The 27,663-nt window shown below is 54.4% G+C and overlaps 1 protein-coding gene across 1 annotated transcript in view; it reads left to right on the top strand.

Moving 5' to 3' along the window:
- The first annotated feature begins 5,875 nt into the window (after window positions 1–5,875).
- Window positions 5,876–27,663, top strand: part of COL2A1 (collagen type II alpha 1 chain) — a 31,188-nt gene continuing 9,400 nt past the window's right edge. Inside the window, exons 1-33 of the mRNA XM_036865740.1 lie at window positions 5,876–5,960; window positions 11,789–11,805; window positions 12,015–12,047; window positions 12,149–12,181; window positions 12,280–12,333; window positions 12,498–12,599; window positions 13,976–14,053; window positions 14,686–14,730; window positions 14,837–14,890; window positions 15,480–15,533; window positions 16,310–16,363; window positions 16,750–16,803; window positions 16,931–16,984; window positions 17,256–17,300; window positions 17,850–17,903; window positions 20,428–20,472; window positions 20,948–21,001; window positions 22,437–22,535; window positions 22,857–22,901; window positions 22,994–23,092; window positions 23,258–23,311; window positions 23,663–23,770; window positions 24,169–24,222; window positions 24,303–24,401; window positions 24,553–24,606; window positions 25,056–25,154; window positions 25,550–25,603; window positions 25,984–26,037; window positions 26,382–26,435; window positions 26,636–26,689; window positions 26,930–26,974; window positions 27,135–27,233; window positions 27,435–27,542. Coding sequence (XP_036721635.1) covers window positions 5,876–5,960; window positions 11,789–11,805; window positions 12,015–12,047; window positions 12,149–12,181; window positions 12,280–12,333; window positions 12,498–12,599; window positions 13,976–14,053; window positions 14,686–14,730; window positions 14,837–14,890; window positions 15,480–15,533; window positions 16,310–16,363; window positions 16,750–16,803; window positions 16,931–16,984; window positions 17,256–17,300; window positions 17,850–17,903; window positions 20,428–20,472; window positions 20,948–21,001; window positions 22,437–22,535; window positions 22,857–22,901; window positions 22,994–23,092; window positions 23,258–23,311; window positions 23,663–23,770; window positions 24,169–24,222; window positions 24,303–24,401; window positions 24,553–24,606; window positions 25,056–25,154; window positions 25,550–25,603; window positions 25,984–26,037; window positions 26,382–26,435; window positions 26,636–26,689; window positions 26,930–26,974; window positions 27,135–27,233; window positions 27,435–27,542 — 2,094 coding nt within the window. The remainder of the gene's footprint in view (window positions 5,961–11,788; window positions 11,806–12,014; window positions 12,048–12,148; window positions 12,182–12,279; window positions 12,334–12,497; window positions 12,600–13,975; window positions 14,054–14,685; window positions 14,731–14,836; window positions 14,891–15,479; window positions 15,534–16,309; window positions 16,364–16,749; window positions 16,804–16,930; window positions 16,985–17,255; window positions 17,301–17,849; window positions 17,904–20,427; window positions 20,473–20,947; window positions 21,002–22,436; window positions 22,536–22,856; window positions 22,902–22,993; window positions 23,093–23,257; window positions 23,312–23,662; window positions 23,771–24,168; window positions 24,223–24,302; window positions 24,402–24,552; window positions 24,607–25,055; window positions 25,155–25,549; window positions 25,604–25,983; window positions 26,038–26,381; window positions 26,436–26,635; window positions 26,690–26,929; window positions 26,975–27,134; window positions 27,234–27,434; window positions 27,543–27,663) is intronic.

Here is a 27,663-nt window from a genome sequence, read left to right as displayed (position 1 = left end):
ATCAGAGAAATGGAACAGAAGAAGAGTGACCCCCCACCTACCACAGAAGGAGATGGCCTTTAACATGCTCACACCCCCAGCAGCAGGCTTTCCAAAGCCCTGCATCTGTCTCCTCCTTGGCAAACCCTCTGTCCATCCCTCTCCCTCAACTCACTTCTCCTTTCTGCCACCCCTTAACTCAGGCCCCCTCCTTGCCATGCCGGCAGATGCAGTGCACGCACGATCGCAGCTGTCTGGAACTGAAGACAACACCCGCTCTATTAGCCAGGGCCACAAATAACTATCCTCAAACCAACATTTAGACCAGCACTTCTCCAGCCTTAATGGGCACATGAGTTATCTGGAGATTCGGCAAGATGCCAAATCTGATTGAGTGGATTCTGTGGCCCACTCTTCCAGTAGCAAGAACTTAGAACACTTACTATGTGACAGCACTGTGCTAGATAGACTTTGTGGGGGAAACCGTAAATGTAAAAATTATGGCCCCCGCTCTCAAGATGTGTGAATAGACTCAAGTAGGATTTTTCTACACGGTTGAGGGATAGATGAATGAATGAATGAATGAATGAGGGCACAACGGTATGGTATGGGTTATATATTAGTGCAAAGAGTTCAAGGGAAGGAGAGAGATAGGAGATAGAAGCCACCCACTTTCACATGTCTGGCAGGTTGTTGGTCCCTCGAAGGATGTCCCCTGGAGCCACCATGCTGTGCCATTGCCTGATGAGTGCCCAGAGCAAATGCTCCCTGGCTCTTGAAGACAGATGTGGCTGGACAACCATGACTGCTTCACATGTAACCTCTGCTGGGAGTGCTGCAGCATCTCTGCATCGAGGCACTGATATTTTTCCCTTCACCCCATAACCAGCAAGAGCTGATGAGAGATACACATGTTCCGTTAAGCCAGAAGGCCACGTACTTCAAGAAAATGCAAGATATTGCGTGAAAGGGATTTGTTTGAAAAAAAGAAAAAAGTGAAATGGGAAGGTATTTCCGTGTAAAAGTACAGCTATTTCTTCAAAAAGTAAGCCTTCAGAAAACCCAGACATCTTTCTCTTTTGCCCCAAAGGCCTACCTAGTAGGAGATAAGTAGAAAAGGAAAAAATGAGAAGTAAGAAAGGCAGGTCTGAGCCAGACCCAGTGACAACTAGTGGCACTCATGGAGTCCTCTGTGTCTGGCCTTTGTCTCATCCCTAGTGCTACGTCTTATTCCCACTGGCCCCCATGGCTGACTCCACACTGTTCTGGGCCTCCTACCATGTCTTCTGGTTCATCTACCCTCCTTTGCTTTCTTATAGGTGCCTCCTGTCCTCTCACTGTACCTCCACATTTCAAAACCCCACCCACCCTTGGAGACTCACTTCTCCTAGGAAACCTTCCCCAGCTTGCTCTATGGCTTCCAGAATGCTGTTCTTTCTGTTTTTGTTTGTTTTCGTTTTTAGGAGGAAGGAGGGTACCTTGCTTGCGGCATTTTTCACAGTCTTTTTTTCTCATTTCTCCTGCAGATTCAAAGACAGTCTCTTAATCCGCACTGTATCTGCATTTCATACAGAAGTGGGTGTTCGGTATGAGCGCTAAACTGAATGCGTATGGCGCTGGGATAGGACCGAAGAGACAGAGTTGGATTCTTAATGCTGTTTGCGCTGAGACTACATAGTAACACATTTATGCTCCCATGAAATGGAATGTACGCCATAAATCTAGAAACCCTACCCTGGACAGTCCTGATCCTGTTACTCTGCCCCAAAAATGCCAAAGGAAAACATAAACACACCTTGAAAAGATGTCTGAACTGAGCCCAACCAACAGAAGCTGAATGTAGCTGAGCAAGTTGGCCCGGCTCTGCCTCCGCCGTGGCTGGCTGTGTGAACTGTGTGCATTCACCACCTGCCATATTTGGGGCTTACCTCTTTGGAATGTGAATCCTTCCCCACTTTATCACTATTTTTAAATGGGATTTGTTTAGAGGGAGAGAAAGCGATCTTTTCTTTACAGTTTACCTACAAATATCTTTCCCAATAAGGCTGTGTCCACTATAAGTCTAAATTTAATATCCCCGTAAAAGAGAGAAAAATAGTGAAATAGTTATTTTGTTTATACAGCACAAAATGGTTTAATCCACCTGTCTCACTGAGTTGCTCTGATTTGGGGTAGATACACTGATTGTGTCCATTTAATTTCTAACTGTTCTACCAAGCCTGCCGTACTTAAAGATGTAAGTGAACAATGAAGGCCACGTGGGACCTTCATCCTTAGCCATCCATGCCTTTCTTCCACTAAGTGGGAGGAAATAGCAGCTCTTTGATTCCACTTCTACAGTTCTAGACATTGTAGTGCTTCACATCTATTTAACACTGCTAGGATATAAGGTTTTCCACATTAAGTGAACAAACATTTACTTTCATTATGTTTAATGGAAACCTTTCTAAAATGGAATACAAATTTCCCTGTCTCCCCGAAGAGACCATATTAAACTCGAGTTAACATTTTATTGGACATTTAAGTTCATCATATGAACCACAGGGACAGCAGCAAATGCTATATAAACCAGGATACTCCCTGGAACTACTGAGGACTTTAGGACTATTGACCCCTACCCTATTGGCCCTAGGCAACCGTGTTTTTTATTGGTTCCTTTTCTATCTCCTGTCTTATTGTCCCTTCTTGCTGTTCTTCCTGTATTTCATCAACTGCTCTCCTGTCTTACCTCGATTTTTCTGCATCTAATTGGTGAGGTCAGATGACTATCTGTTAATGCAGTATCTAAACTATGAATTAATAGACACGGGATAAGAGGGACTCTGCTACGCATAAAATGCATAAGGTTTAGCACATAACACAAATTCTGGCTGCTCAGAATTCTGAGTGCTTCTCCCCCCAGCTCACAGGTTTATTTCTCCTTCTTTTCAGTTTGTTGGCTATGTTCTGGATAGCGAGATTGTTGGGTAAGTAATCTCCAAATCAGTGATTTTTTTGCCTCCCACATATAGGTTCAGTCCCAGTCTGAGTCACAAATTAGGGGTTTTTTAATTGTAGTTGTTTGGATTCATGGATGGGTAAAATATTAATACTGGTATTTAGTTGACTTTAGAATTTAAATAATTTCCATAGTTTATTTTGGCTTTGTCAATTTAAATTTTATTTTGCTTTTGTCAATTCTCATCTCTAATGAAAAAACATTTTTCCCCCCCATGGGGAGTAGAGAACTAAATTTTGTATTCACAAATGAACCATTTTTACTGGGAAGACTCCAGAGCTCTTACATGTAGACACAGTTCACTGCAAAGATGAATCACAGAGTTAGAGGATGAAATCAAGAGCAACTTACCAACAGAAATATGTATAATTTTTGCCCACTGAACCAGATCACTTTGAAATAGGCTTCAATTTTTTCATCTATTTTAGTGTTTTCACCCAAACTCTTTTTTTTGGTTGAACTTTTATGGCCACTTGTATTTGAGGTCAGTTGTATAAATGCCTAGATTTGCTTGTATTGTATTGCTTGTATCAGAAAATATGTATGGCTTGTATCAGAAAATAAATCATATTTTGCATCTAAATGCAGTAGTCCACACAGGTTTTCTTAAATCCTCCTATGTCCTAAAATTGTGCTAGGCAACTGTGCTTGTCCCCAAGGAGCTTCTAGGCTCATTAGTAAGATAAGACCAATGAATACGGGGGGAGGAGGGAATGAAAACCACACAAAAAAGTATGTAGCTTAGAATATAGTTGTGGATACAGGCTATAAGTGCCAGAGGGATTCAGAAAGGCAGGGAGACATTGCATTCTAGAGATATCAGAGAAGGCTCTCAGAGAGGCGTAAACGTAGGGGGTCTTGAATAATGTGTGAGATTTGGTCATTCTACCTTCCAGGTGGAGAAGATAGGACCCATGGCTCCAAGCAGGGCATGGGACACCTCAGGGGGTGAGACTGGCCTTCTCCCAGCTGGGGCTGGGGAAAGGCTCAGAGCTTAAAGCAAGGTCTTGAAGAGGAGGATGGGAAAATAACCAAGGAAGGCCCATGGCAGGTAGAGGAGAAGTTGGAACCAGTGCTTTAATCCTTCACCCACCAACATCCAGACTAGACAAAGCGTGGAGGTATTTCTTTAAACGATGCAAGTTCCTTCACTCTCGAGCCAGCACACTTGCACTGAAGTTAAACTCTGCACACTTGGAATTCAGGGCTCTACTCTGAGAAGCTTCAAAGCCCAAGGGGGGTGGAGAGAGAGAGGAGAACCCCAGAGCCTCTGTGAAGACTGAGGCCTGGGTGGAGAAGCAGCTTCTAAGTTCCTTCAGCTTCAAGGAGGAAAGCGCTGCAGAAACCCCACCACTGGGGAGGGGATTTCTGGTTAAGTCAAACTCCAAATTCTGAGTTTCATTAAAGTTTGCCTTTTTGCCTAAAGTTCTTTGGGAGGGGGGGCTTACAATCCTCAGAGATAGAAAACCGTCAAGAGGAAGAAGGTCTGTTTGGGGGCTTTTCCTCCCCGGTATTAATGGAGACACCTGGAGCCAAGAGACGAGCACAGCTGAGCCCTTCTGCAAGGCAGCATTTGGGCCAAGGTGCCACACAGGCGCTCACCGGGAAAGGTGAGATGAGGTGGGAAGTGAGGGCCAGGGGGCCACCTAGGGAATTCTGGCTTCTCCTCTGGCTCACAGAACTCGGTCCAGCTGGAGGAGCCGCCTCCCTCCCTGGCCAGGGCTACAGTAGTAGCCCACTGTCCCTGGCCAGAGCTGCTCAACCCCAGCCGGCAGCGCCCACTCCCCCCGCCACCGTCCCCCGGGACTGCCGGACCCCGGCCAGGAAGAGCAGACACCGAGTTTGAGCCTGGAACTAGACAGTCCCCCACCTCGGCCGCGCGCACGGTTTAGTCTCGCCTCCCTCGGTCCTCTATGTCTCCTCGAGCCCCCTCCCCAGGGTCGGACGCCGCCCTCCACACCTTCACACAGGTCTCCCTCTGTGCTGTAACACACCGGCCCCTTTCCTGGAGCTCGGCTCGGGTCAACGTCTGCTGAGGTTCCAGAGGAGGCTCATTCATCGCATAGTTGGATGGGGGAGGGGTTGGGGGTCTGTCGTTCTGAACCTCCAGGTGGGAGCCCGGAGGCCAGGTGCCCCGAGAAGCTGCTAGAAGATAGGTCGGGACGACGCCCCCAAACTTGGCCCTGCTTGCCAGTCTCCAAGATTTAGGGCTCCAGTTACTTCGTGGGCTCCCCCTGCGCCCTTCCCCTCGCCTCCCGCCCAGGGTCCCAGCGCGATGCCCCCTCTCTCCCTCCCCCGCTGCTCCTTTCTACCGCTTCCACTCCTCCCTCCCAAGTCTTTTCCGTCCACGGTCTAGGGCTCGCAGCCTGCGCCTCTGCAAACACCCCCCGCCCCTCCAATCCGGGCAGAACTCCGAGGGGAGGGGCCGGAGGCCCCCCTTCCCGCCTGTGGTCGGAGAGGGCAGCGCCGCAGCCCCGCGTGGAGGGGAGTACAGGGGCCGTCCCTGCGCCCCGCCCGATCAGGCCACTCGGCACACTAGGGGTGGGGGGCGGGAAGCAGGGCTAGAGGAGAGGGGGCTCCGGCCCGGGCAGGTGCGGGCTCTGGCTGGGCCCGGGCGGGCTTCGGGGGCGGGGTCTCAGGTTACAACCCTGCGGGGGGCCGGGGGCGGCCCGCGGTTTGGGCGAGTTCTCCAGCCTCGAGTAGGGCCGGGCGCATATAACGGGCGCCGCGGCGCAGAGAAGACGCAGAGCGCTGCTGGGCTGCCGGGTCTCCTGCCTCCTCCTCCTGCTCCGAGGGCCTCCTGCATGAGGGCGCGGTAGAGACCCGGACCTACGCCGTGCTCCTGCCGCCTCGCTGCGCTCCGCCCGGGCCCGGCTCCGCCAGGCCCCGCGGTGAGCCATGATCCGCCTCGGGGCTCCCCAGACGCTGGTGCTGCTGACGCTGCTCGTCGCCGCTGTCCTTCGGTGTCACGGCCAGGATGTCCGTAAGTTGCCCACAGCCCCTGCCTGCCACCCTTCTGTGCCGTCCCTCCGCATCCTCTTCCCTGGCCCTCTCGCGCTCTGGAGCCTGCGGATGAGCAGAAGCTCATCGAGCGGAGTTCTGCAAGTCAGGGGCTCTGTCCGAGCGTCCTCCGTGCCGGTCGTGGTTGGAGGCATTTGCAGGTCCCTGCGTTGCAAAGGAATACTAAACAAGCAAAGCGTCGGGTCCGAGGTTTGCGCACAGATTTTAAGCGCGCTCATTCCCACCAGCTTTGATAATTAGGCGCACACGCACACAACTTGGCTTCCCGAAGCACTCAGAGTTCAGCAAAACAGGTTGCGGCCCATCGAGCTTAGGAAAAGTAGGAGAGAAAGAGCGCGAGCAAAGGAGCGAGCAAGCGCCAACGGGTTGACGGCCCAGTAGTGTCCAGGGGTTGGTGCCTGGGGGTTCAAAAGGAAGTTAGACAAAGGAGATGCTCTGAAACTGGTGGGCTGAAATCCGAGGCCACAAAGAAGGGCTTCGGAGAGACACTCTGAGACCTCAGCGCCTCTCGCGGGTTTCCTCCCCCTCACGGCTGGCCCAGGAGCAAAGTGCAGCCCTCTCGCATCTCGGCTTTCCCCTTGCCTCTAAAGCATACAGAAACTTCCCGTAGGAGAGGCCATCTGAAAGGCGATAACATTCCAACCAGACCGTGCTTTTCAAACGCCCAGGAAAATAGCGCCCCCTCCCCGCCGTCTTCCCCCCTAACACTCCCCCCCACCCGCCCAGGTACTACAATGAGTTACTTTTCTGAAAGTTTCTGGAACTAACCGAGGCTCTGCCAGGTGTGTGTGTGTGTGTGTGTGTGTGTGTGTGTGCGTGCGTGCGTGCGTGCGTGTGTGTGCGTGCGTGTGTGTAGCAGAGGAGGGAGACACGGTTGGTCGATTGCTATAACAATTTCAACCGAATATAGTTAGAGATGGCAGTTTTACAGTCTGGTCCAAAGGCGATTCGAACCGCACCTTTCCATCGCCTCCTTTGGTGAAGTCCCACTGCCTGGGATTATATTTAGGACAAATGAAGCCTGGAAAGTGTATTAGGTAGAGAAGTTATTTTTTTTTCCACGTGTTTGGGCACGTTTCCGACGGCTGGGATTCCAGCCCTGTCTTTGTATGTTACAGATTGTAAATCAATCGCAGGGGAAATTTTTTGGCGGGGGGAGTAATGGAAATCAAAGTCCGTCTGCCGACGAGGCTGTCTGCAGTCTCGTCTGCCACTAGGCTATCTCCAGACACAGTTTAGAAGGCTGCGGACCCAGAAGGACTTTCCGTTCATTAGGGTGGTTGACTGGGACAGGGTCAGGACTGGGGCCCACGGTGCAGCTGCAAGGAGCCCCGGGCAGGAGATTTTGGCCAGGCGGTCGGATGGTGCACTAAGCTGGAGGCCTGCTCCCAGGTACTTGTTGGAATACGGTGCGTCTATAAGTGGCCCCAGCTCGGACTGACTATATATTTGTCCTAAATTTGCATGTACACACTCACAAAATTGTCTTCTTGACTGACCTCTGCCTCAGTGCGCAGTGGAATGAGCTAGGTGACTCTAAAATAATTCCCCAATTCTCCATCTGGTATCAGAGGCGCTCACTTAAGTGGCAGAGCGTTCTCAGCGCAGCAGCCTTCCTAGGAGGTAGTGAATTCCACAGTTTCTTGGGCCCAAATCTTCCAGTCGTTCCTCCTCCTCCCCAGGGGAAGTGCTTTGGAGCCGCTGACTTTGCGCCCTGGCGCATCCCGGCTCCGTACCCCCCTCCCCTGGGTCAGCGGACCCAAAGACGTGACGTGGGGAAAGACGCAGTCTGCGTGGACATCAGGAATGTCAGAAACCTAGAACTCTGGCACGCCCCTCCTCCCCATCTTTCCACAAGTTTGAGAAACTTATTGGCTGCGGCGTCTTTGACCCACATCTGCATTTCACAGCCCTCGCCTCTGAATGTGCCCCTCGGCTCAGGGGAGAGACCTCAATCCTCCATTGTGAGGCTTGTTTGCGTTGGGAGATTGGCAGCGATGGCTTCCAGATGGGGCTGAAACGCTGCCCGTATTTATTTAAACTGGTTCCTTGCGGAGACCTGTGAATCGGTCTCTGTGTGCACTCGAGAAAAGCCGCATTCATGAGAGACGAGGTCCGGTGGGTTCCCCAGGACTCCCCGACCCCCTCTCCCACAATGCTCCCCTGTGCCCGCCCGCCCCGCCGCCACCTCCCGGGCTCCAGCCCTGCGCAAAGCGGCTGCGAAGCAAAACAGTTCCCCGAAAGAGGTAACTTTTTAATTGGCCTGCTACAAAGAATCACTTATGTGGCGCTGCGGTAATGAAGGGAACCCGATCAGGCGCGCCGGGATGCTATCGGCAGCCGTTTCGAACAGCAATTATGGTGGCGCTGGGCTCGTCCGTCCACACCTAGGGGATCCGGTTACGGCGCTGGCTCCTTTCTGGGGCAGTCATTTAATCCCACTTTTCACCCCCCCAGTGTCTGTGCGCGAGCCGTGTCCAGAGCCGCAGCCACAAAGAGTCACCCGACGGCTCTCACGCCCAGCGCTGCCGGCCCCGCCCCTGCACCCGCTCATCCCCGGCCACCCTTCCGAGGGAAATCTGATACGCCTTCAGGGTGCACCCCGCTCTCCCAGCACTTTACTCTCTTCCCCCACGGCCCCTCTTGGGTGAGGGGGGTTCTTCCTCAGTCGCTCCCCCGCCGCTCGCTTTCTACAGCTCCACCTATTTATAGCGGTGCGCGTGCCCCGGCAACAACTGTATATACCCTAGGCTCCCCCTCTCCCCCCACTCCCCTCCCCGTGATGATCTCGCCTAAAGGCTGGGTGGAGTTTTTCTAGTGGAAAAAAAAAAAAGAAAGAAAGATTTATCTTTCAGTCTCCTTAAAGAGCACGGGGCGGGCCGTTTCTCTCTCCGCCTACCTGGTTTGTGGCCCTTTCCTATTATTCAAACCCCGCAGTCGCCAGGGCTTTGGGGATTTTGATGAGAAAAACAGCACCGGGCGCTCCCCGGCACGTGGCGCGGGCTCTGCCGCGCTTGGCGCTCTCCGGAGCGCTCTTGTCAGCACAGGCTTCGTTTGCAGGGTGGATTCCGGAAGGCAGGCCGCTTGTGGAGAGGGACTAGTGCATGCCGTTCTTGGTCTGCGTTCCTGGAGGAGGCCAGGCCTGGACTGGCTAATCTTAGCCCGGACCAGGCATTCAAAGCCCCCCGTCACACACACCCTTCCTCAAATTGGGCTGTTGTCTTCAGATGCAAGCAGGGTCTCTCCAGAGAGGGCTACAGCTGGAGGTCAGCACCGGCAGCGGGGCGGGGTTCTTTGGCCCTGCTTGCCTCCCAGGGCATTTTGTTATACCCTTGGGTCCCAGGTGTATTGTTGAACTGGGCCTATGCCCCTCCCCCAATCGGTCCTAATCCTAATATGATGTAAAGAACGGAACAAGATCCTAATTTGTAACAGTTCCTCCTTTCACACCCACCCCACCCCCATGTATCACTTCTGGAGCCTGGCTCTTTGCAGAGTCTGATTTTTGTGGGCAGAATTTTCTGCATGCCTTCTAAATTTTAGCTGTCAGTTGTATTTAGCAAATCCCATAATTCCTAGAGGAAGGCAGGAAAAAGAAGGCCTCTGCTCCCGTGCTGGGGGTGGGCAGGTGGGGGCATCTCTCCATGTCCCCCTCCCCTCTGTCTGTACAGTCCTGAGTTCCCATTCAAAGGCTCCTGTCCTCCTGCTCCCACTCTCAGTTGCCCCTGACCTCCACATCATCAGGGCCCCCCCCCTCCCATTGCTAGATGCATGAAGACAGTACGGCATAGTCAGTCCCCCTCGCCTTCCCTGCTGGGTCAGGATTTTCACTGGTGAATAGACAGCAGAGTGCAAGGCACACAATAAATGTTTGTTGACTCCATGGAAGAATGAATGATGTCTTAGAAAAATAATTTTCAAGTTCTCTGTGTTCGAGTGGCCCGAGCCCACCTTCTTCAGCATTTGAATTATGTCAAGTTGACTTGCAACCTCTTTCTCTTTTTCTCTTCTGACTCCTCACCCCCTCCTTCCCTTGGCTGTCTGCTTCCCCTGCCCCACCCCCGGTGCAGAGAAGGCTGGCAGCTGTGTGCAGGACGGGCAGAGGTATAACGATAAGGATGTGTGGAAGCCCGAGCCCTGCCGGATCTGTGTCTGTGACACTGGGACTGTCCTCTGCGACGACATAATCTGTGAAGACATGAAAGACTGCCTCAGCCCCGAGACCCCCTTCGGAGAGTGCTGCCCCATCTGCTCAACTGACCTCACCACTGCCAGTGGTCGTAATTTATTTATTTCCTGTTCCACATAAATAAATTACTTGCAGGGGCAGCAAATGCCCTGCCATGGATGCCGGTCATCTCTGCGAAGCGGAGGGGCTGGTTATCCATGGGACCCCAGCAGCTGAGGCTGAAAGGAAAGGCCATTTCTCGCTTGCAGGTTGACACTGAGTGAGCCTGACACACTAGAGGGGTCCTTCCTCACCCAGCACCTCCAAACAATACGCTTCTAAGACATGGAGGACAGAGGTGATTCCACACAGGTATCCTCACTGGAATCACCTCTGCAGATGCCTAGAGCCACCGTGGAGATCCAGTGCTCCTTCCGGCCAAACCACAGACTAACTCCTCCTCCAGTACCCACACCTTGGCTTCTCTGTAGAAGGCCTCAAATGTATGGTCTTCGGTGTGGAGCGAGCTCTGCTGGCCAGCGGGCAGACAGAGAGGGCAGGCCCCCTTCTTGAAATATGGAACACTGGTGGCAGTTTCCTTTTGGTTTTGCCTCTGTTGGCGTTGACTGCCAGTTAAGAAGCAAGTTCCTAGGAGAAGGAGGAGCTGGGGTCTGGGAGTTCTAGTGGTGAAGGGCAGAGATGGGGCTGGGAAAGAGCCCCGTGTGCCTGCACTCTGGTGGGTTGTTAACTCCCAGCTGGAGCCAGGGCTGGTGGGTGTGCAGGTGACCCCTCCTCAGCTCTGGAACACATGCCCTATCTCCCTGTAGGGTGGCTGGGGACACACATCTAGGCCTCTTGGGTGGCCCTCACTTTTCCCTTCCTGCTCAAGTAGAGAAGACAATTGAAAGGGAAGCGAGCAGTTGCCTTTCCTTAACACTTCACCCACCCTGGAAAGCTGCTTGGGGAAGCTGCTTTGATGGTCCAGATTCCCAGATCATTTCTGAGGGGGCCTGTGTGAGTGAAGCGTTGATCACCTTTACTACTTCACTGCTACAAAGGGGGAAGGGGTTATTGACTCGGGGTGGCACTGGCTCCAATGCCCTCTGTAACTCCTATGCTCTGCTGTTTTTTTGTGCTTGCTTCACGGAGATCCAGCTTGAATGTAAGACCTTTCCAACTACCTAACTCTTCTTCTGGGGTGGAGGAGGTTGGCGGGCGGTGGCGCTTGGGCTACGGAGGGCCTTCTTACCCTGTGAGGAAGAGAAGAGACTGAACCTCTCAGTTTCTCAGTTTCGGCTGCTTTCTTTCTTGGCGGCTGATTAGATCTTGAATTCTTCATTTTCTCTTTGTACCACCCCTGCTCCATTCTTGTGCATGCTGACTGCCTTTTGAATAACAAAGTCTGGATCATCTCCATTCCTCATGGGACCTCAGCAACACCAGGACCCCAGTGACCCTAACACCCCAACAGAGGGGTTCAGTGGAGTAACAGGAAGCTGCCTCCTTCCCTGGTTGTGTCCCTTTCTTTGTTTGATCCGTTAAAGAGTGTCTAAGTGACAAGAAGTTGTACGTATCCATCTCATGAATCTTACATTTTCCTTCTCTATTTTGTCCATTTGCAGGGCAACCAGGACCAAAGGTGAGGATTTTTGTTGTTTTTTGCTCTTTCATTTGCCTTTATATTTCCTTCTTTAGAAGCAGTGCTATGCTCATTCAGCCTGTGGTCTTTAGACATCAACAGGGATCTGTTTCAGAGGGCATCTCCATGCAAGGGCTCCTGGGCGAGGTTTTGTGCTTGGGGCTTGGTGGGCTTGCTTGGCTCAATACTGACAGTGTTTCATGTTTCAGGGACAGAAAGGAGAACCTGGAGACATCAAGGATGTAAGTACGCATTATACTCCCATGTTGCATCTACTGCTCTCACTGGGTCATTTCCTTGAGGTTCCCTCTAACTTGCCATCCTGTGGGTCTCTCTATCACAGATTGTAGGACCCAAAGGACCTCCTGGGCCTCAGGTAAGAAAGGGAGAAACCCCTTCCTCCGTGTCTTCCTTGAGTTACTGAACTGCAGACCCCTGGTCTTGCTGTCATCTCAATATTTTCTTCATTTTCAGGGACCTGCAGGTGAACAAGGACCCAGAGGTGATCGTGGTGACAAAGGTGAAAAAGTGAGTAGAGAAACAATGCTGTCTGACCCTTGTGGACTCCCAAGGTTCTCTAAGCTCCCCCTCCCCAAATGGCTGACTACCTACCTCCTCAAGGGCAGCCTGTAGACAGATGGTTCTCGCATAAACACTGCTTCTCATTGGGGCCTTTTTCTCTTTCTGCCAAGGGTGCTCCTGGACCTCGTGGCAGAGATGGAGAGCCTGGGACCCCTGGAAACCCTGGCCCCCCTGGCCCTCCTGGCCCGCCTGGCCCCCCTGGTCTTGGTGGAGTAAGTATCCTTATGTCCCCTTCCTTCAGGCTGTCCCTCCAGAAGCGTGGCTTCTAAATTGCTAGTCGCACTCACCTGGCTGGCTCCCAGGTCTGCCAGCAGTGTGTACACAGCCTGTCCATGGGCCTCTCCCCCAGGCCTATAATTTAGTGGAATCACATAGTAGGCGTGAGACTGTGGCGCTAAGGGATGACTTTTTTCACTCATTGGGTTTCTGCCAAGCAAGTCTTCAGTTACCTGGCTTCCTGGCGTCTGTACTGTGCGGCTGATTCTTGGGAGTGGGTGTGGGGCTTGGGGGAGAGGATGGCTGGGCACTTGTAGTTCCCTGGAGGAAGAGTGACCGCTGTCCTTGGAAGACATTGAATCTTCATCTTTGCCAAGTACATTCCAAGCAATTATTTATTCTCATGAAAGAGCCCCAGTGAGTGAAGGTGTGTGGCTAAAGTCATTTTTGGAATCAAACCAATCAACAAATTATATTATTGCCCAGTTTTTGCAGGTTTACCATTTTGATGTTTGCTGTGATTTAAATTTTTAAACTTGAATGGCTCATAGATGCCTACTACATTCCCTGCTAAAATATTTCAAGACTGTTCATTTTAGCCTTTTGCTGGGCATTAAAGTCTTGGAAAAGAAAAAAAGAAACTTTAAAAGTGATATTTTTAGTTATATTTCTCAATTTATGTTAAATAATGTATTTAATATTTTAGAATTTTTTAAAAAAACTTATAAAATGAAATGCAAGTAATGGATACTCTCCCAAATAACACTTCATCTCCCAGGGAAATGACTATGCCACTGTCATCTAATAACCCATTTCCAAAACTATTTTTCAGGAATCATTAGTAATTCAGATCAATGCTAGGTTAGTCTCCAACAATTAGAATTTATCTAAATAGAGTATTTTCTATGCAGATATAGCTTACCTAGCCAAGTAGGAAAAGCACAGGGCCTCTCAAACTTTTTTTTTTTTAAATTAATTTCTTTCCTTCTTTCTTTCTTTCTTCCTTTCTTTCTTTCTTTCTTTCTTTCTTTCTTTCTTTCTTCCTTTCTTTCTTTCTTTCTTTCTTTCTTTCTGGCTGTGTTGGGTCTTCGTTTCTGTGCGAGGGCTTTCTCTAGTTGCGGCAAGTGGGGGCCACTCTTCATTGCGGTGCGCGGGCCTCTCACTGTCGTGGCCTCTCTTGTTGCGGAGCACGGGCTCCAGACGCGCAGGCTCAGTAGCTGTGGCTCACGGGCCTAGTTGCTCCGCGGCATGTGGGATCTTCCCAGACCAGGGCTTGAACCCGTGTCCCCTGCATTGGCAGGCAGATTCTCAACCACTGCACCACCAGGGAAGCCCCCTCTCAAGCTTTTAATGTTGTTGGGTTTATTTGCAGAACTTTGCTGCTCAGATGGCTGGAGGATTTGATGAGAAGGCTGGTGGCGCCCAGTTGGGAGTAATGCAGGGACCAATGGTAAGAAAAAAACACCAGTTCTTTGCAGCCAAAATGGCAGGAGGTGGCCCTTAGCAGGGCCAGGGATTCTGACAACCTCACTTTACAGGTAATTGCTTAGAGCAGCTCTTCCCCAACAGTTACGTAACCTCCCATTTAGCTAGCTCAAAGCATTTGGGTTTTTACGGCGATGGATGCCAGTTTTAATGATGCGCTGGAGTGACTAAGAAGAATGAGGATGGAGAGAGGCATATAGGCTGATCTGTCAGAAGGCCAGTTGCTATTGCTCTTGGAATGAGAACTGAAGAATGCAGACAGCAGCCACTGTTCTCCAGCATCCACAAGACTTCCAGCAGGAAATCTCAGCCCTGCAGCTCCCACTTGGCACATGCTAAATGAAACTCAGACTTTAGTAAACATGGCTGCTGTCCAGGGGAAAGCAAGGCCAGCTTCTCTGTCCAAATGGTACCTATAAATACAAATAGATTGTTGCGAGGGGAGTGGGAAAGGAGAAGGAGCAGCCACTGCAGGCCCCCTGCTCACAGAGTAACTCCTTGTCCTTTGTCTGGGCTGTTGGCTGGGAGGAGGTGGCACCCTGGAGGCTGTGGGTGAAGCATTTCCAGTAAAGCTCCTCATTTTCTGTTCCAATGCAGGGCCCCATGGGACCTCGGGGACCTCCAGGCCCTGCTGGTGCTCCCGTAAGTACTGGGCCTTTCCTTTGGGAAGGTGGAGACACAGATGCTTTCAAGCTCTCTGATGTCAGTTTGCGGGGGGCCAACCTGGTGTCCTCACTTTACTTTTTAGGGACCTCAAGGATTTCAAGGCAACCCTGGTGAACCTGGGGAACCCGGCGTTGCTGTGAGTACCTCCGTGGGCCCTGCCCTCCTGGGGGGGAGCTTCCAATGATGTACCACTCCGACCCCGATCCCGTCGCCTCCCAGGCTCTGCCCAGCACTTTCCACGGTGGAGGGCTCAAAGGAAACCTAGATGTCCCCTCTTAGCTCTGGGGGAACAGAGAGCCAGATGTGGCAAGAACCACCCAGGACTCTGTCATCTCAGTCCTTTTCTGGGTCACCCCTGGCCCGTGCTGTCCACTGCCTCTCACTATGATCTGCTCTGTGCCTCTGCTCTCTCTCAGCACAGAGTGGGTTCTTCCATCTTTTTTTTTTTTTTTTTTTAATTGGAGTGTAGTTGAATTTTTTGGTCAAGCCGCGCGGCATGCCCGCATGCGGGATCTTAGTTCCCCGACCAGGGAACGAAGCCGCAACCCCTGCGTTGGAAGCATGGAGTCTGAACCACTGGACTGCCAGGGAAGTCCCAGGGTTCTTCCATCATTTTTTCCTTATAGAGGACCTAGCTTCCAAAAGCTACAATCCCCAAATTTTGTCCACGGATTGGGTGTCTTCCCCCTCCAACCATCTCTTAAACTCTCTTATTTCGTTCGTAGGGTCCCATGGGTCCCCGCGGTCCTTCTGGCCCCCCTGGAAAACCTGGTGATGATGTGAGTACACCTGAGGAGTCAAACAAGTGGCCGCCTCACTTGAAAGGGCCCAGAGAGGGGGTGCTGGGCAGTGATACAGATGCACCCTCGGCTTGACCCAAGGGGGAGGCAACCTGAGGGGCAGAGCTGGTCTGTTGGAGACTCAGACTCCGCCTACTGTCCACATTTCCACTGGCAACTTAGCTTGCAACTGCCTTGGGGACTGCTTTGGACCCACTGGGAAGGGAAATAATTAAAACATCATTAACTCCTGGAAGGGAAATTGAGAAGTGAGAGAAGGGAGAGGGAAAACACAAGGGGAAAGATGTAGAGAAGGAAAAACAAAGAAACACTCAACAGCCCAACATTATCTTAATTGTAAATGAGTTAGGAAAAGCTCAGCCTGAGTCAGGATGTCTGCAAGGGATGCAAGCGAAGAGAAGAGACAAGAGTTGGCACTCGTGAATCCAATTAGGCAGTGAAAGTCTCTGAGGTTAGGGGGCCCTAGGCCAGTCAGCAGCGCCTATGAGAGGAGACAGGGAGCCCACCAGGAGAGGCTTGAGGCCGTGGGGTTGGGGACGGAGGAGCTTGCCCAGGGCACAGGCAGCTGTGTGAGAGAAGACATGGTGACCCAGGGAAGGCATTCGGGGAAGTCTGGGACCTGAAGGAGGCAGGTGGAGATGAAGAAGCAGGTGGGCAAAGGCACGGCGGGCTGGGAGGAGAGACGGTGCTCCGGAGTGTGCCAGCTGTGCTAACGTGTCTTCTGAGGAAGCTGAGGTTCATCTCTCTCCCTTCAGGGTGAAGCTGGAAAGGCTGGAAAACCTGGCGAGAGAGGCCTTCCTGGCCCTCAGGTAAAGCCCCACCTTCCCCAGCCTCCAACATCATTCCCAGAGTCTCCCTCCTTGCAGCCAAGGCAGTGGCCTCCCGCCCAGCTCATCCAGGTCCGTTAGCTCACTCCTAAAATTCCAGCAGTCTCCACGTACATCACACCTTCATGCTGATGACCATGTCGACCATGTCTCTGATCCTAGCATGGGCCCTGGGAGGCTGGCAGTTGTTCATACCCACTTTGCATAAGCTGGGGTGAGGCACAGTGAAAGGGATTCTGGGATTGACTGAAAGATGGTCCCCGTGCTGGGCTTCCACTGCTCCCTGGCTCTGAGGGCTCTGTAGCAGCCCAGGACAGTCTTGACCCGGTTCTGCTCGGTGCCCTGAGAATCTCTTCTTTGGATTGCAGGGTGCTCGCGGCTTCCCAGGAACCCCAGGCCTTCCTGGTGTCAAAGGTCACAGAGTAAGTATCGTGGGTGAGGGCGTTGGAAGGAAGGGATTGACCAAGGGAGAAAAAAGCTTTTGAGGACATGAATCTTCCTATTTGGCTTCCCCAGAAGTGCGATTGAATGTCTTCTCTTGTCCCGTAGGGTTACCCAGGTCTAGATGGTGCTAAGGGAGAAGCTGGTGCTCCAGGTGTGAAGGTAAGGACCAAGAAGCACACGAGGATGGGGGACAGACAATGAGGAGATGCTACTGAGCTCAGTGGAGTTAGGACGTCTGAACAGCTTGGGTTACGACAACCAGTCCTACATCCTAATGTACGAACGGCAGTTCCGGAGAGCTCTGGGAATTGTCCCTCACAGAACTAAAGTTTGGGGGTGTCAGTACTAGCTGAGATGACCAGAGCTTTCGGCTTCCTCCATGGGAGTTGTCTGGGGTCCCAGCCACTGACCCTCTGCCTCTTTGTTCCAGGGTGAGAGTGGTTCCCCAGGAGAGAACGGTTCTCCAGGCCCAATGGTGAGTATGAGCGTTCCCCCCGGGAGGGCCTCTCCAGACGCTCTTCAGATACCTTCTAAAGCCTGGCAGGTGGCTTCACTGTAAATGCCACGGCTCCCTTTATGCAAAGTAGATACTCAATTTTGTAGATTGATCTGATTATGAGCAAAAGGCAAAATGTATCAAGTAGATGATTTGGTCAAGGTTTCACCAACATTTCCTTGAAATAGCCCTGTTAGCACACTTGAGGTGTGCTTCAATTTTTCCAAATTTCATTTATCTTCAACATTTTGGGGAGCTCATCTATTGCAAGAAGCAAGATGTGCCTCGAACAGGGCTCCCAGTAGGTAACAACAGGCGCACCTGTGTGCTCTGCCATGGCAGAAGAACCTTTGGTGTGATAGGAGCGTCCTGAATCAGGAAGGTGAGGTCAGGAGCATCCACACCTTTGCCTCCTGGGCACTGCACGCTCCCTCCCCTCAGGTGTCCAGGAAGGGCCTGCAGGTTAAGTGATGGTGCAGAGTGTCCTTGAGTCAGCTCACGCTTGTGCTGTCCTGGTGTGTGTTCCAGGGTCCCCGTGGCCTGCCTGGTGAGAGAGGACGGTCCGGCCCTGCTGGCGCCGCGGTGAGTAATTGACAAGACCAAGAGCCACCATTTGTCCAGCACTTTCAAGTTTACGAGGCACTTGCATGTAGGGTTATTCTGCCTGACCCTCAAAACAACCCTGCGAGGTGTAGAGAGTACCATCCTCCCGTGAGGATTCACTCTAGCGTGCCCGTCACAAATTCCCAGGCTGGGTCTGCAGTCGGAGCACTGGGAGTGGGCCACGGGAGGGCTGGTTGGTGAGGGCAGGAGTATCCTTAACCAGCCTCGATTATTCAGGTAATCCCCTCAACAGCCCCACCTGCTCCCTGTCAATCCCGTTCGAAGAATTTATGGACAGACTTTAACTGGCTAGAGTACTGTGCTCCTTTTTGTTCTTTCTGGTTGCTCAGATGCTGCCCTAGAAAAGTACTAACAGTCCAGGGTCAGCTCACATACTTGACATTGGTGCACTGCTGGTGACACTATGATAACACCAGTGGCCACCACTTCACGGACACTCCCTCTGTTTAATACCTGAGATGCTTAGTCTCATCCAACCTTCCCTCATATCCTGTGAGGTAGATTCTGTTGTCCTCCGCATTTTAGTGTAGAAGAAACCGAGGCACCGAACGGTTAAATAGCTTAAGACAAACTATGCTTTGCAGCCTCAGACTCTGATGGCCTCTTGTTAAGGGGGGAAGTTAAGAGCACGGGGATTTGCCATGGTGGAGGGTACAGGTGTTTAGCTCTGATCCCTTAGCAATCGAGAGCCCTTGTGGGCGCCTGGTCAGGCGAGTGATGCGATGAAAGCTGTGTTTAAGAAAGATTATGCTCTCTTGTTGATTTCACACCCAGCCACCCAAGCTCTGAGGCCCCTCCTCACGGGTCCTTGCAGGACCGGCCAAAGTAAATCAGCTTCACTCGGTTTTACTGCTTTCCAGATAATGTATCTGTTTTGGCAGAAATTTCCCTCAAAAGCAGGTCAGTGAAATACCAAGCAGCCTCGACCCCCATTTGTCAGCCAGAGCTGTTGAAGTGGCTTGTCCCCGGGTCGCTTTGTGTGAGGGGATTAGAGAGCGCTGGACCTGCCGAGAAACACTGCGATTTCGGCAGGTTGTCAAGACCTGGCCTGTGGGGCCCATGGTGGCCACACTCCGTGAGGGGCACAGATGAGCTGCATCCCTGTTTTCCCTCCTTCCCGGGCACAGTGGACCCTGCTTCTCGCTCCTCCTCGCTGACTCCTGTCCCCGTGGTAGTCAGGCTGGCAGGGTGTGCACAGGATTAGGCATCGAAGATTGACAGCGTCACGTAGTTCCAAGCGCAGGCCGGGGTTCAAGGCCTCGTCAGGGACTGGGCTGGGTTGGCCTCTGCCTGCTGTGGTCACGTGCCCCCCACCTTGGGCCAGACGGTGCCCACTCCCCAGCCTTGCTGCAGGAGGAACCCTGGATGCCCGCTCAGCTCTAGCCTCGCGGGAAGCACTGCAGCTCCCCTCACTCACGGCCAGCCCAGGCCTCTCCTCTGGCTGACCCCTGGAGGGTGGGTGCTTCTCGAAGCGGCCAGGCTAGTCCAGAAGGGGCTCTGGCCAGTGCTGAGGCTTTATGTTCCCTGTGACATTTTCTTCTGTTAAGTCTTCTCTTGCTTCCCTGTTTAATGCCAACGGGGACAGTCTCAGGAGAAATGGACCACAGCCAGGAGGAAGATTTGAGTCTTCTTTAAAACAGGAGCTCCCCGTAAAGCATCCTTCGTCAGCTTCCGAGGAGAGGCAGAGGCAGGTAGACGGCGCTCAGCCGAGGTCCTCCAAGGACCAGGTGCCAGGCCCAGCTCCACCTAGCCTAACGGTCCCCTGGGCCTTGAGGGGCCTTGAGAGAGGCACTAGGGGTGCTCACCACAAACCCAGGAGAAAACCCTCAAAGGGCAAGGCCTGTAGAGGAAACGCCGGCAGCCTTGCCTTTCTGTGAAGGAAGTCTTGGGGCAGATGTGGTCCCCGGGCTCTGCCCGGTGCCCTGTCCCCGTCACAGAGCTTCTTCCTGGGCTGCTGGCAGACGTCCTGCAGCTTCTCTGTTTTCCACAGAAGCAGGTGGTTTTATGGGTTGGAGGATGGTGGGGCGCAGATCCTGGAGTTAACCAAGCCTCAACCAGGGAGGTTACCCGAGTCCTGAGAGGGCTTCCTGCTGTGACAGGCAGGAAGCACTGAGTCAGGGTCGATGCTTGGCTGTTTCGTTCTCCTTTGGCCCAGTTCACCGAATCTTTAAATGATGACTCGGCCTTGGAGTTAGGAATACTTGGGGTCTAAACGGAAGTTTAAGAAATGATGAAGTAAAAAAAAAAAAAAAAAAAAAAAAAAAAAAAAAAAAAAAAAAAAAAGAAATGATGAAGTAGCTGGAAAATTACCCAGGCTTTGTTAAGCTGAGAACAAGCCCACTGCCCTCCCGGTTCTCCCAGCCGCCTTGGAGGACCTGCCAGCCTCCTGCTCAGCCCTGGGGTACCATGGGGGAGGGCTGAGGCAGGGAGGGACTGGACGTGTGCGCGCCTCTGACGGTGGCTGCTTCCTTCTCGCTCGCAGGGTGCTCGGGGCAACGATGGCCAACCCGGCCCCGCAGGGCCTCCGGTAAGTTGGCTTCCGCCCCGGCAGGTCTACCTGCGTCCCAGTCAGCCGCCCAGTGAAGTTGCAGTGTTTACTCAGTACCCAGGCCATGCTCTGGCTTCTACTGGAAAGGAGGAGAAATAATTTTTCATTGCTGCAAGAGCATGTTGAACAAGCTTTGAAGCAGCGGGTCATTTTTCTCAGCCACGCTTTCAGTAGTTTTCTTGAGGAGGGATAGAGAGGGAGGTGAAAGAATCACCTGCTTCTCACCATGTATTTAGTCAGAAACCTGCTTTGCCTTGTGAAGCCAGGCTTGGGGACACTGGCAGTGGGGACAGTTTTCACCCAGGGACTTTCGGCCACAATGGATGTAGGGCAATATCGGTACAAAGGTGGGACGGCATGTGAGGCGTTGCGGGGGGGGGGGTTCTCACTCTGGAGGCTGGAGAGAGTCTGCCCAGAATCAGCATTCACCTCTCCATCCGCTTGCTTCCTCCAGGGTCCCGTGGGTCCTGCTGGCGGTCCTGGCTTCCCCGGTGCTCCTGGTGCCAAGGTGCGTGTCCTGCCCGTTGTGTCAGGAACCCCGCTTTCCCCGTAGCCCTTGCTGACTGCCCCCTGGATGACCCCCCCTTCCCCGCCCCCTTCCCTTCGGAGGCGTGTCCCCCAGCCCCACCCCACCTCCGCTCTCCACGGAAACGAGGAAAAAGCCAGGCACTTGGCAGAGTCACCAGCTGGAAGGGAAAGTAAGATGGAATGATAAAAAGCTGGAGATACAGTTACAGCTTCAGAGTGGGGCAAGGCAGAAAAAGGTGGGGAGACACCTGAGACCTGGGAGGGAGCAGAAGACCAGGAACCAAAGGGAAGAAGGCAAAGCTCAGCCGACTTAGACCCGGAAGAGAGTCGGAGGGAAGTGGGCTCAGAGATGGTTCCACGCTTCCCGCTCGCCGCTGCTTCATCTGGGGGCCTTGGCTCTCCCAAGCCGTGTTAATAGAGTTCTTCTAAGGATTAACAGAGGCCAGTGGGAGGCCAGCCAGTTCAGGGAAAGGCCCCTGTGGCCCAGGAGGGATTCCAATGCGCGTGTGTCCCTGGGAATTCTCTCCTGGTGCCCGCCAGGGGATGAATAAGGAGCCTCCATGCGGTCACTGGCATCAGGTTGCTTTTTCCCTCCTGGGGGTTTCCATGGCAACCAGACAGTGTCTGAGGCCCCAGGAGCCGGGTGAAGGAGACCCATTGTGAAGAGGGACAGCGGAAGGTGAGGGGGCCTGACCTTTAGAAAATAATAATTACAGAAGTAAAGCAAGAATGTTCTGAGAAGAAACCTGAGGAGGCTCTGCCCTCCCTCCAGGTCATCCGTCCTCCCCAGGGACTCCGCTGTCCAGAGAGCCTAGATCGCAGCCAGTTGTAACTTTCAGGAAAAAATGAAAGTAAAAGCAGAGGCCATTTTGGGAAAAGTAGTGTTGGGGTGCCGGACCCAGCTTGCTTCTGCCCTGGCTTTCTGGCTCCCTTCAAACAGGCTTGGCTCAGAGCCTGGGTCACACATCAGCCAGATACAAGCCAAGTGGTGCCCCGAGCTGAGCTGTTTGAGAGCCTGAATAAAAGAGAAAATAGGGAGGGAAGGGGAGGTAGAGGTGCCTGCCCATCTCGGCCATCTGTCCATCATCCCCGTGACACTGGGCCGGCAGGGTCCCCCAGCTTGGGCTTTCCTGAACGGTGCTGACGGGACGAGCACGATGCCAGGCTGTAGCATGAAGCTGTGTGCTTGCTCCTGGTGGTCACCGTACAGGGGGCAGATGGAGAGCACAGTGGGTGGGGTAGGAAGTCATCAGGGCAGCGAGCTCAGCCAGGCAGCCCGTGTGGGAACCCAGGTGCTCAGGAGCAGGACTCAGCTCTTTGGTGCGTGTGTACAGCTTGCCCTGAACTGTTGCTGGCCCACGAGGTCTCTGTCCCCCTGACTTGCCCTCACTCCATCCCTCCCTATCTCTTCCCAGGGTGAAGCTGGCCCCACCGGCGCTCGAGGTCCTGAAGGTGCCCAAGGTCCTCGCGGTGAAGCTGGTACTCCTGGGTCCCCCGGGCCGGCTGGTGCTTCTGTAAGTGTAGCTTCTCTTTTGCCTGAAGGGTCTGGGGTCTGAGGCCTTGGCACACTTGACTCTGTGCTTAGCTATGAGGGAAGTGGCGTCTCAATCATGAAACCTTCATTCTGGCTGAATGCCTGCCACCAGCCCCACCCCCACCCATCTCTAGAGACATGTCTCCCTCCATCGCCTATCCTCCCCCTGAAATGTCCAGTAGGGCCATGCCTGGAATGGACAGCTGCTGCTGCAGCCCCTGGACCTGGGGCCTGGAGGGCTAGGAGATGGCTGGGGTTTATTCTTCGCTGCTTATTTTATAACGACAGTCTCCTTTTTCAGGGTAACCCTGGATCTGATGGAATTCCTGGAGCTAAAGGATCTGCTGTGAGTGCTGCCCTTGGACTTGGCTCCTCCCGGTGGGGTCAGTCCCTCCTTGCCCCCTCTCCTGATGCCTCTCTCTCTGCTCATGCTGATAGGGTGCCCCTGGCATTGCTGGTGCTCCCGGCTTCCCTGGGCCCCGTGGTCCACCCGGCCCTCAAGGTGCAACTGGTCCTCTGGGCCCGAAAGGTCAAACGGTAAGATCCAGGATGAACCCCAAGCACCCCAGAGTCAAACCCGCCATCCCTCCTTCCTGCGCTCACACCACGTCCTTTGGTGGGGCGCCTTTAAGGGTTTCGGGAGGTAGGGACAGGGCCGTGGAGAGGACCGAGTGTGAGAACCTGCCTTTCTCCTTTGTTAAGGGTGAGCCTGGTATTGCTGGCTTCAAAGGCGAACAAGGCCCCAAGGGAGAACCGGTGAGTATCTGGCCACCACCCCTGGCCCACTGCCCACCTCTGCAGGAGCTCTGTCCCCTAATCCGGGTTGTCTCAGGCCGTGTCGGAGACGAGATATGACAAGGCTGAGAAGCTGTTGCAGCTTCAGCTCCCATCGCTGGCCTGACCAGCTTGACCAGTTGGAACTGTATACTCTCTCTCTTCCCCCTGGGGCACTTCTGCTCTCCCCGAGCTGATCCTTTGTGGCCTCACTTCCCCAGGTCCCCCAGCCCTGAAACGATAGTCACAGCCACTTCCTCCACACACCAGGCCGGTGCTCGCCCCAGGGCCTGGCGAAGACTCACCCCGTTTTTCTTTTGTGCTGGTTCTCAGGGCCCTGCTGGTCCCCAAGGAGCCCCCGGTCCTGCTGGTGAAGAAGGCAAAAGAGGGTCCCGTGGAGAACCTGGAGGTGCTGGGCCCGCTGGGCCCCCTGGAGAAAGAGTAAGTGGCCCAGGAGTCCCCACGCTCATTGGAGTGTGACCTGGAGATGCAAGTCCGGTCCCTGTGGCTCTGGGTCTTTGCCGAGTCTGTGGCCTCCTAGACGACCTACTTCTCTTTTCTCCACCCACCACCATGGGGATAGGGAACCTTCTCCTTCTTTGTGTCTCTCCCCGCCACCCCGGGATGACATGAAATAGTTGGAGCTCCTTCCCAGAAAGGTGGGGACAGGCCCAAGAAGTTAATCTCTCAGAATCTTGCAGGCCGTAGCTACTGCGCCACAGAAATTATGGTTGGCGGGTTCGTGGCATGGACCCCCTGGGGTCTGGCAAGGCTCTCTGCAGCCACGGTTGGGTCGGGGCCACTCTAACTCACAGCCTCTCCTCTCCACTTCTTCCTAGGGTCCTCCTGGCAACCGTGGGTTCCCAGGGCAGGATGGTCTGGCAGGTCCCAAGGTGAGTCGGGGCACAGGGGCTGGGGTCCCACATCACTGGTCAAATGGCTTTCTGCTGACCCCCTGCCTCCTCTTGTGTAGGGAGCCCCTGGAGAGCGAGGGCCCAGTGGCCTTGCTGGTCCCAAGGGAGCCAATGGTGACCCTGGCCGTCCTGGAGAACCCGGCCTCCCTGGAGCCCGGGTAAGTAGCAGAGCTGCTTTTGTCCTCGGCTTCCGACTTTGAGCAGACTCTTCATGCCCTGCCCCACCTGGTCCCTCCACCCCTGTGCTGCCAGGTTTGGGAGGTCCCGGGGCTGCCCTGACACCCATCCTCTTCTCTCTCCTAAACAAAGGGTCTCACTGGTCGCCCTGGTGATGCTGGTCCTCAAGGCAAAGTTGGTCCTTCTGTAAGTCCATCATCTGGGGTCGCTGGGAGGGGTTGGGGAAATCCTTGGGGAGGCAGATGGGAAAAGAGACAGGAGTTGGGTAGGGGCAGCCCGTGAATTTTGAGAATTGGGGTGGGGGACAGATGGTAGATACTACGGCCAGGTGTGGCCTGTGCAGTGGCTGTGAGTTCTGAAAATGCCACCGCCTTGTGCATTTGGGCCTTCTGTTGGCGGAAGACAAAGCATGATGTGCACTTTCAGGGACAAAACTTATAAGCGAAGGAGTGCCTTGTCGCTGATGGGACCTGTGTGTGACGTGGGCTCCTGTGTGCGAACTTGGTCAGTCCCACGTGCTGTATGTCTGGCCAGTGCCCAGCCCTGAGCCTGCTACGTAGTAGGCACTTAGTAGATACTGGATGGACAAATGTGGTCGAGCGTCCATGTTCTGAGAATGGTGTCCTCTCTTTCAGGGAGCCCCTGGTGAAGATGGTCGCCCTGGACCTCCAGGTCCTCAGGGGACTCGTGGGCAGCCTGGTGTCATGGGTTTCCCTGGCCCCAAAGGTGCCAATGTAAGTAATCACCTGCCCTTCCTTTCCTTCCATATGGTGCCGCTACCTCCCTGCCCCTGGGGAAAGGGCTGGCCCTGAATAGAGTTAACCCAAGGGCCATGATGGGCAGGATCCATGAGTGCCCTGGGCAGCTTGGACCTCCACGCCCAGCAGGAGTGACTGTGATCGGGGGAAACCCAGGGCTCTTTAGAGCCCTTGGGACATCTCAGCCATGACGTTGATCCGTGGGGCAGCGCTATCAGTTCACACCTCTGAGCGTAAGAGAGGTGCTGATACTTGGCTTTGGCCTTTGCTGTCCACGAGGCAGTGACCCCCAAGCCCCAATCTCCCAAGCTGGCCATACCCCCGCTCCCACCAAAGCCCTCCACCTTACGGCCCTGCACTCTTTCTTCCAGGGTGAGCCTGGCAAAGCTGGTGAGAAAGGATTGCCTGGTGCTCCTGGCCTGAGAGTAAGTACCCTCCCCACTGCCCACGCCTTAGCGTTTGCTGGACCCCCGCAAGGAGAGAGCATCCCTGTGGCGTGCTTCTGGGACCCCTAAGTGGCAGTGTGGATTCCTGTGGCTGAGCCCATGCTGCTCTGGGCCTGAGCCCGCACGGGGAGACTTCTGGTTGCTGACAGCAGCCCAGAGAGATGGAGGAGGCTACCATGCTGAGAAGGACTGAGGGGAAGAAGGGGGCCAGGGAAGGACAGGAAGGGGAAGTGTGGAAATGGAGTTCAGGTGGGGGATCATCTAGAAACTCTGGGCCACATAGTACACCCGCCTGGTCCTGGGGTCTGTAGAACTGAAGAAGAGTGTATCGTTACATCACCCCTTTCTCTCCCCTCTAGGGTCTCCCTGGCAAAGATGGTGAGACAGGAGCTGCAGGCCCCCCTGGACCCGCTGTAAGTACCTACCTGCCCAGCCTCTCCAGGTGGCCCGTGGGCAGGAGCTTTGTGGGTAGAGGTGGGGAGTAATGGAGCTGACAGGTGTGGATCTGGGCTGATCCAGGACACCTGACCCAGCCTGAGCTGAGGCAGGGCTTCCCAGGAGGCGGTCTGGACCCCATCGGGGTTGTCAGGGGTGCGGGTCGCTGGTGGGAGGGCAGCAAGGCACGCACACCTTGCTTGGGCAGTGAGGCAAGGTGTCGCCTGCCCTCCCGCGGGCCGGCCCCAGGCCCCTCTAGGCCCGGCTGAGGCTCCCAGAGTCTCTGGAGACTGGCTCAGCTCGTCTTCGTCTTCCTCCGCAGGGACCTGCCGGGGAACGAGGCGAACAGGGTGCTCCTGGGCCATCTGGGTTCCAGGTAGGTGGCTGGATCAGTCCTGTTCAGGCTCCGTCCACACGCAGGGCTCTGGGGCAGCAGCAGCGCCCCCTCGAGGGGGACCCGGGGACGAGTCTTCCCTGAACCCCCTCCCCTACACCTGCTCTCGCACTGTGCTGGCCTCCCTGCAGGGCGCCGCAGCAAACGCACTCCTTTCCTAACTAAGTCACTTTGGCTTCTAGGGACTTCCTGGCCCGCCCGGTCCCCCAGGTGAAGGTGGAAAACCAGGTGACCAGGTGAGTTTGGGGCTCTTTGAACCTGTAGCCTGTTTAGGTGGGAAGATCTATCCTCATGCCCAGGAGGCAAGGGCAGGAGGGGGCACGAGGAGCCCCATGAGGCCAGGGAGTGTCCAGGACCTGCTGCCCAGCTCTCCACAGAGGACAGTCTGAGCTCAGCCCCCAGCGGGAGGGCGGCTCGGCCAAGGATCTGGGACAGAAAAGCCTCTGCTCTCGCACACATCCTTCTTTGTTCTTCAGGGCGTTCCTGGCGAAGCTGGAGCTCCCGGCCTCGTGGGTCCCAGGGTGAGTGTCCCGTCCGCTGTTTCCGCGCGGCCTCCTTGGGCCTGCTCTCTCCCGTGCGGTTCTGCCCGCCCGTCCCAGCCCAGTCGTCCTGGGTCTCCTCTCTCTTTGGGCCTCCACCCCATCTCTCTTGCCTGACTGCTCCTTGGTGTCTCTGCCACAGGGTGAACGAGGTTTCCCAGGGGAACGTGGCTCTCCCGGGTCCCAGGGCCTCCAGGGGCCCCGCGGCCTCCCTGGCACTCCTGGCACTGATGGTCCCAAAGTGAGTGAGGCGGGTCCTGCTGGCGGGGGTCCTCTGGGCTGGAAGGGGAGGGGGCTCAGGGGGGATGAAGATGGAAGGAGGGAGGGATGGAGGATGAGACAGAAAGGGGTCTGGGCAGAGGAAGAAGGGAAGGAAAGGGGGCTTGGGGCCTGGGGGGCCCAGGGGAAGTGCTGCCCTCCACAGATTCCTCTCCCACCGCAGGGCGCAGCTGGCCCAGCTGGCCCCACTGGGGCTCAGGGCCCTCCAGGTCTGCAGGGGATGCCCGGTGAGAGAGGAGCAGCTGGCATCGCTGGCCCCAAGGGAGACAGGGTGAGTACCAGGCTGAGCGCGCTTCCGCCACAGCTGGGCTTCCCCACGGCATCTGGGGGTGAGGGTCCCCGTTACCCTCTTGAGGAACTTGGGGACCCCTCCCAGGCTCTCTGTTTGACCT

This window comes from Balaenoptera musculus, chromosome 10 (assembly GCF_009873245.2).
Source record: "Balaenoptera musculus isolate JJ_BM4_2016_0621 chromosome 10, mBalMus1.pri.v3, whole genome shotgun sequence".
Taxonomy (NCBI): Eukaryota; Metazoa; Chordata; class Mammalia; order Artiodactyla; family Balaenopteridae; genus Balaenoptera; species Balaenoptera musculus.
Note: the sequence above shows the minus strand (reverse complement) of the source record. Positions and strands in the feature narration are given on the sequence as shown.